This window comes from Phocoena sinus, chromosome 6, assembly GCF_008692025.1.
Source record: "Phocoena sinus isolate mPhoSin1 chromosome 6, mPhoSin1.pri, whole genome shotgun sequence".
NCBI classification, from domain to species: Eukaryota; Metazoa; Chordata; class Mammalia; order Artiodactyla; family Phocoenidae; genus Phocoena; species Phocoena sinus.
This window is the reverse complement of record NC_045768.1, coordinates 21645689-21654529: the sequence shown is the minus strand read 5'-3', so window position 1 is coordinate 21654529 and position 8841 is coordinate 21645689. Positions and strand designations below refer to the sequence as shown.

At 34.7% G+C, this 8841-nt stretch overlaps 1 protein-coding gene across 5 annotated transcripts in view; it reads right to left on the bottom strand.

Moving 5' to 3' along the window:
- Positions 1–3474: 3474 nt before the first annotated feature.
- PTBP3 (polypyrimidine tract binding protein 3) overlaps positions 3475–8841 on the bottom strand; it is a 102800-nt gene continuing 97433 nt past the window's right edge. For all 5 annotated transcript variants that reach the window (XM_032635950.1, XM_032635952.1, XM_032635951.1 and 2 more), the window contains one exon: positions 3475–8714. In XM_032635950.1, the coding sequence (XP_032491841.1) occupies positions 8582–8714 (133 nt within the window). In that variant the 3' untranslated portion in view covers positions 3475–8581. The remainder of the gene's footprint in view (positions 8715–8841) is intronic.

Genomic DNA, 8841 nt, shown 5'->3' with positions numbered 1-8841 from the left:
AAATGCACAAATCCTAAGTGTACGAGCTCAATGAATTATCAGAAAGTAAACACTCCTGGGTAACTGGTACAAAGGTTAAGAAATAAAACATTAACCACAAACCAGAAACCTCTCCTCAAGCCCTCAATTACCTCCTTCCCAAAGGTAACCACTACCCTATTTCTGAACTTGATGTAAATAGAATTATACATTACACTTTCTTCTGTGTATGGCTTCCTTTGTTCAACATCACATCTGTGAGACTCTTCCCTGTAAGTTTTATGTAGCTTTATTGTGTTCACTTGTATAAAGTATTCCACTATAAAAATACATCGTTATGAAATTTCTTTCTCTCTCATAGTGCCTGTTGCCCTAACGTGTACTTTGTCTAACATATAATACTGGCTTTCATTTGGCTAAAGACAATCTCTTAACAGGTTAGAATTTGACATTTGTTTTTTGTAGGATCAAGGACTTAGATAATTCCATAATTTTAGGCACAGAACAAGGATATAGGTGCTTACTTAACTGAACTGTGGGCAATTTATTCCAACAAAATCAATGAGTTTTTCCTGTTACCCTATGTCCTTAGAACAAACATAGAAATGAAAGAAAACAGATAAAGGGATCTTCATGGAACATTACACTCATTAACTTTTCCTACTCAACTATACTTTTTTATAATAGCAGAGGTAGGAGTTCTACATCTGAACCCAATGATTACAAATGCACTAATTCTAAGAAAACTGCTATAGAATTTTATAAGTTCAACATAAATTGTTTTGATAGAAACATATAGTGAAGAATTTCCATTGGAAGTAGACAATAGAATCGATGTAGGATCACACAAACAGTAAACAAAGTGGGTTTAATACTTTTACTTTTTTAATACTTTTAACTATTACTAACATAGCATCCCAGTTTAATTACCTACAAATGTTGGGCATTAAAAAATGGGTACAGCTTGTTTGACAGTATCCTCTTGATTATTTCTGCAACTGTTCTTCAAGTAATGGCATATGTCTTAGAAATGATCATTGCTCTGAAATGACATTTCTTAGAGATAATTATTGCAGGGTATGTGTTCCTACATATTCATAATTAGCTGTAGGATAGCTTTAGCCATGTGTATTCTGATTAGAATGGCCGAGAGGGAGGCCTTATGATCCATTTGGGGGGCTTTCCATTGAAGGAAAGAGTTGAAGACTACTTGATTTATGGATTTAGGCTGACATTTCCACTAGATTACACAGTTCTGAAAGGTAAATCACCATATCCCTAACCTTTCATTATCTTTTCCAGCACAAAGCTCAGTTCTGGTACAATCAGTACTTGGTGAGCTGAAGGAATAATTTTCACTAAACAGTGTTAAGCGCTGAATTACATCACGTCAAAATTCTTCTGTTGAAGTCCTAAACCCCAGTATCTCAGAATGTAACTGTATTTGGAGATATAGCCTTTAAAGAGGTAATTGAGGTAAAATGAGATCAGATGGGTGGGCCCTAATCCAATATGAATGGTGTCCTTATAAAAAGAGATTAGGATACAGACACACACAGAGGAAAGATCATGTGAAGGTACTGGGAGAAGATGGCCACCTACAAGTCAAGGAAAGAGGTCTCGGAAGAAATCAACCCTGGTGACACCTTGATCTTGGACTTCTAACCTCCGGAACTGTAAGAAAACACATTTCTGTTGTTGAAGCTGCCCAGTCTGTGGTACTTTATTATGTCAGCACTAGCAAACGAATACATATACTGTAGTAACTACTTTTTTAAGAGTTAGCTTTCTCAAATTTGCAACTTGAAATTACATTTTTAAAGTTTTCAGAAGTAGGCAGGCATTTTTGCTCTTCAGCAGAAAAAATACCCTCAGCACTTATGCAATGCCTTTAAATTGGTTTTGGCAGTTCTCAGAAGAGTATATAAATGCTCCAACCCCATGTACAGACCTTCAAGAACACGACCCTCACAGCACTTGGCAGGGCAGAACTGCAACATCAGGGTGCAATGGAAAGTACTGGATAATGTTAAGGAGACCTGGGTTCTAGTCCAGACTATGCCATTAACTGGCATGTGGCCTTGGGCAAGTCACTTCCTTCTCTGAGCCACTCATCTTTAAAAGGTGGAAATTGAACTAGGTAGCCTCTTAGATCCATTTATACTCAAGACTTTGTGACTGTTAATGATGGTTACAAGCCTCTGCTGTAAATAAGCATTTCATGGTCAAGCAAGTTTATAAAAACCTATTTGGCCATAGGGCTATTTTGTCTTTTCCTGATAAAAATGCCTCTAGATCTTAAAAAAAAAATTGATCTAGTTACATTCACGGAGACAATAGATTTTAGATGAGCCAGCAAAGATCAGCAGTAGTTACCTAGTTTTCTATTCCATTAAAAATAAATCCCACCCCCCCCAAGAAAAAATTCCCACTTGCAAAAATATCCTAGAATAGGGACTTCCCTGGTGGTCCAGTGGTTAAGAAACCGCCTTCCAATGCAGGGGACAAGGGTTCGATCCCTGGTCAGGGAACTAAGATCCCACATGCTGTGGGGCAACTAAGCCCACGTGCCACAACTACTGAGCCCGTGTGCTCTAGAGCCTGTGCACCACAACTAGAGAGAAGCCCATATGCTGCAACTAGAGAAGCCCGCACGCAGCAACAAGAGCCCACGAACCACAAGGAAAGATCCCACATGCGGCAACTAAGACCCTATGCAGTCAAATAAATAAACATTAAAAAAAAAGATCCTAGAATAAAAGATTAAAATAAATGACTGCTTAGACTCCTACAATCCAATAACGCTTTAAAGAACCTAGAAAAAAAACATTTGCCTATGGAAAAGCAATATATAGGCAGCTGGTAACTGTGTTACCCTTCAATCAAAAAAAACACAAACTTGGTTTGAGATCACACCTCGAAATGTCTCAAAATTTATGTATACTCATCCCCTAGGGAAGTCAAAAACCGAACTGGAAAAATGTTCCAACTCTTCTTTGGCACTGCACATATATGTATGTATGTGTGTGTGTGTGTGTGTGTGTGTGTGTGTGTGTGTGTGAGAGAGAGAGAGAGAGAGAGAGAGAGAGAGAGAGAGAGGGAGAGGGAGAGGGAGAGGGAGAGGGAGAGGGAGAGGGAGAGAGAGAGAGAGAGAGAGAGAGAGAGAGAGAGAGAGATGCACAGAAAGAGAGCGAAAGACATCACTCATGCAAATGTGCCAACATGTACTTGTACAAAGGGGGCGTGCCACTGAAGCAGCTATTTGTAGGACGGTTAGAAAAGCATTCTGTTTCTCAAAATGAGAACTGTTCCTTAAGTAAAAGAGAGGTGATTAGTAGACTTAAGGTTTTTCAGTTTTTAAAGTGGTATGAATATGTGCTTGCTATGCTCTCACTATAACAAGTTTAGATGGATGGCTATGACAAAGAAAATATGACATCATTAGAATTACAGGTAAGACAGGGGAAACCCAAAGTACAGACAAGAACACAGAAATATTTTTAAGAGAGTACAGATGTCATGACATTTATTAAAAGGCATGCTACAATGCTATACTTGTTAGGAAAGAGATTAGAGATATCAAGTAACAGTCAGCAAATATACAAACTGAACAAAAATGGAATATATTGTAGTGTACAGAAGCTTGAATTAACCATGCACTACGCACTTAGAAAATATGTTTTTTAATATTTTATCTTCTCTTCGCATTTATAACATAATTCACTTCAGTAATCACAGAATCCTTTTCTTCCAATGCCACAAACTGTGTTACAAATGAAAGCTGGTACTGCTGCTTATCAAAATATACAAGACAACTGATGTTTTATATAAAACCACTTTATATGTTAACTTGTTCCCAAAAACCGTTTTTTTTTCTTTTTCGGCCTGGTTTTAAAAAATGTTGTTACAAATATTTACAGCATTTTCTTCTGTTAGATGAACATTCTTATAAACTGAAAAAGGGAATTTTATGAACAGACCACATAAAACACGAGACAATGTCAGAGGCTCCTAGCTGTGCTATTTTTTTTTTTCTTAAATACAGTACTGAAAATGCCCATAAAACCCATGTTGTCCTAATCCATTCTGTTCACATTTAAACTCCCATTTTCTCTAAGTAGTCTATTCGCCGATAGGAAATAGAAAGTAAAGGCCGCTTTGCACTGGATCTTCTTTCAGAAAGGAGCTTGGGAAAAGAAATGCTTAACAGAAAGGAGTCAAAACCAGAACAGTCAGTCTTTGGTCAGAGCAATGAGGTGACATTTTGATGCAAAACTTTGCTTGGTCAGCAGTCTTTATAATTAGTACTTTTTGGATGTGGGATGAATTTTTTAAAGATCTGGGTAACAATGGTAAGGGGGAAAAAAGGCTAGAGTATGATTTTTTTTAACGACATCAAAAATAGCTATTTAAATATTTGTTATTACAACTACTACATAGATTCAAGAACTAAAAACAATGTAACAACAACAACAAAAATCTGTTTACAGTGCTGATTTAAGCTTGCCATGAGCAGCTTTCAATCATGACTACTATCACCAAGGTCACTGGACCAGAAAAATATCCCTGTTCTCTGGAACATATGCCTCAGGTTACAGAAACTAAGACGACTACCACAAACATTACGAGCAGCTCTGTTCTTGGACCTGCACAATGCTATATAATGAATATTATGTGATGAAGGCAAAAAGTGTAACTGAGACTTCATTCTACAGTTACAACTGTTTGCTTGAACGGATGGTGTGTGGGACAACATTCTTTTAAAACTATAGTATGTATTTCCTGAAAACCAGAATACTGATACTACCTTAGTCTCAAATAGGAAGAAAAGATCAATTAAGACTACTGAAGAAGGCACATAACCTTTGGTCCTGTTTTGTTTTTCTCCCTCTATAAAACCCCCAAAACTAATATTTTAGTAATTTTCTATTTTTTAAATCATTCACAATTAGCTGTTAAAATTTGCTCTGAAAAAAGACTGCAAATAGTCTTGTAGACAATAATACAGCTCTTAAAAGACAGCTGAGTTATATTTTCTTTAAAGAAAAAGTTCTGTGCAATCTAAATTGTATTTCTTTTAGCACAACAGTAGAATATTTTAAGTCTGGCAGTTTTATTCTTGTTAACAACAGATCAAGACAAAGGAAAAGTTAAGAAAAATGCTTTTACGCATAGTCATGCTGTCTTTTTGGTTTTAAAAATAGCAGTACACACTAGGTTTTCTAAGAGATAGGCTGATAGTTTGGCAAACAGGGCTTTTAAGTGACTCACTGGGTGGGGGGGGAACACATACTTTTGAGCTTGTCATCTTTTGTCCAAAAATACTTAGTGGAAACCGAAGAGGAATTACATGTTAATATAAATGTATATATAACCTTTGCTGCCTAATGACATGGAAGCTTTCAAAAGTTTATATAAAACTGATCAGAGACATTCATGAGAGTTACTTTTAATCAACTGAAGCAGAACCTATAATCACCATCCTAGGTGGAGCCAAAAAAAGGCATTGCTTCCATAAGGAATTTGTCTCTAAAAACTGTGAGATTTGCAACTTTCAACAAAATCAGAAACATTACTACAAATTAACATAACAATATTTAGCCTTAAATAACGAATTTATGGCATTCTGCAGAAGCTATTGGGTAATTCTGATACTCTCCTGTAAGTTATCAAATTATTAAGGTTATTTTTCTATTTGTATCTCACAGGAAAAACAATTTACTGCTATGCAAGTTATTTAAATCTCAAAGTAGAACTTTTTGGCATAAATTGCTACTGTTAAACGTGTACTGCTATTTTTTAATAAAGTCCTGAATATACATACTTTGTGTTAAAGTCAGACACCTCCAAAAATAAGACAATACTCCTTAAAATTAAGTAAATAAACTTAAAAATAGGATACTATAACAGCTCAACAGCAAAAATAAACATTGCTCAGAAGATATCAACTACATGCATGCCAAAGCAAAAAATACAAAGATCTAGTTTTTCCACTGCCCTGATATTTTAAAATCTTTTTACAGAAACTATACCAACACAAATACTGTAGACCTCTATAATTCAAAGAGCAAATAGCCCAATATGGACAACATCCATGTGCTACAGCTAATTTTAGACACAAATTGATGGTTGCAAACACACTATTTTAAACAAGAATATCTCACCTTTTCCAAATCTTAATTTGATTAATGTTCTTTGTCAATAAATTAAGATGTATGTAATGTGCATATGTATGTACAACACTAGAAAAGTGTATGTATGTATATACACTTATCTATACACACACACACGCGCGCGCGCGCAAATCCCTGAAAAGGATTCCAATGTTCTCTCTCAAATATGAAGGCCATTCCCTACTTCAAAATTACATTCAATACCATTGTGATCTCCCTTCTGCTACACTTCTGCTACACTTACACTGACTGTTATAGGAATCATGAACTAAAACTACACAGTAATTCCTAACTAAAAAAAAACCAATTTAACATGCCACTGAAAATTATAATAGTGCCTGTATGGAAGGAAAAAAAATGAAGCAATTTGGGGAGATTTCTTAAAGAAATCGTTTTTTCCCCTTCCCTCTTACTCAGTGTTTTGGTAAAAATATATTCCATAAGTGAAAAAAATAAAAATTAGATAAATGATTATACCTATCAGCCAATAGTAAAATTGATCCTTTTGAAAGATCTCAATATAGTGTCCTCCTTTGTATTCTAACAACTAATTGTTGCTCAGCGTTGAGTGAATTCTGCTTTTTAACAATTATCTTTTGTAGTCTCTAAGTTTTTATAAAATTTCTTCCTGTGTTCAAATTAATGGCTGGAATATAGCAAAGAAATTGAGATATTCTTTTAAAAGGTGAGATGAACCACTCTGAGAATCTGAAAAGTGTAAAAGGGGTGGACAAAAATGACCCTTTTAACAAATTCTGCTTTAAAAAAATCCGATCAAGCACTGAAGGAATTAACAAAAGCAAAGTATCTAACTAAAAAGAAACAATTTTACATTATACAATCACTGAAGCAACATTAAAATGTACTCTCACATTCAACTAAAAAGAGGGACAGAGTATGAGAAAGAATCCACCTTCTCATACTCCATATATGTGGGCACTCAGTAATGAAGTTACATTAACAAAGAAAAGCAAGTTCTCACGAGTATATGACAAAAACCAAGTAATCCTGAGACAAATTCTAATGGGTGATAAAGATCAGACAAGATCCAGAACTGAGACTGCATGTTATAGCCCCAAATTGGTATGCTATAACTGGCAATGACCACTATTGGTCACAATATGAAGAGGCCTACAGGTGTGCACTGAGTTATTCCCCAAACCGTTTAACCCTTCCTCACCCCATCTCTACACCAAAGCACCAAAAAATTTGAATAGAAACTAGTAGTTATTGAAAATCACTTAAAATTGCAATGAAAAAAACTTTAAAATCCTTACCAAAACAGGGAAAGAAAAAACAAATGCTCACCAAGCCCACGATATAGCTTTGAAGATACTTAGATAAAAGTCTAACCTATTATATCATAAGCACATAATAAGGCACATAATAGGAAATTAAGTAAATACACAGTAATTCTGAATAAGTATTAGAGATTATAGTGGTACAAAAAACCCTTGAGATTGATTTTTTTCTAAAAGAAGACTTTACCAAAAATAACTTTTAAAAAATCTGTCAAACCATATGATAGACCTGAATATTTTCCTTAAGACTGTAAACTTTTTTCTGAAAACAACTATAAAAAAGTAGTTTATAAGTAGGATTATTTTTCTTTTTAAATTTTCCAAGATCATATTATATTATTCGGCAAGTGTCATTTTGAAATTTAAAACATGTTTTTTCCTAATAAAATTATTAATTATTCTGACATCTTAATAGATCCTGGTTGGATTCCACTTAATTTCCCTGGAGACAGTTGAGACACTTCATTCTCCAAATAGTCTTAAAAAGTTAAAGATATGCAAAGGAGTGTCTTACAGTGGGAAAAAAAAAGTGAAAGAAAACACGCAGATTTATAAATTTGCTTCCAATACAACCCAATTTGTTTATGTATAGTAAATATCAGTATATGCCAAATAACTGATGTAACTTGTAAGGGAACACAGTTTTCTAGAGGAGTCAAACTTCTGAATCATACAGTTAAAATCTTGGTTGTAGGTAATTTAAATTACTTATGTCAAGTAATTTTAAAAGTCTGTATGTTTAAATTTTTCAAAGTACAAAGGAGTTTAGAAATGTTGTATAAGGCTGATCTGGACCCAAACGAAAAGAAAGACCATCCTCTTGAAATCCAATTTAATATAGGGAATTAAATTATTGAAAAAAAATTTTTTCCTGATTCTTTTTTCCTGAAGATTATTTTCATTTTAGAAACTATGGGACAAAGGAAAAACATGCCTCTGGTGACGTATTGGCAGAGGGTTTAAGGGAAAAGAGAACATCCCATGATTTTTTGAATATACTTGAATATCAAACTCAGGAAGAGTTATTTTTGTGAAAGAGGCAGAATTGGTCTTGAGCTGCTTCAGTCTATGTCTGAAGGGTTTTACTAAAATGATGGTCCAGTCTTAGGAGAAAAATTCACAGAAAAGTTAGATTGTAGATTTTGAGAAGGAAACTCTGAGGTGGTGATTTTCTCCAAGGTCATGGTTATGAAGTTCAATGAGAGCCTGGATTGCTTCTTCCACAGATCCCAACTGAATGAGTGCCATTTTGCGATCTTTCCTGAAAATGGTAGAAGAAATAGAAAAAGCATATAGAATTAATTTTGCCTACAAACCTCTTCCCCAGACCTAGAAGACTTCATTAAACTACCTTAAACATTTGCAGATCATATTAAATAATGTTAATG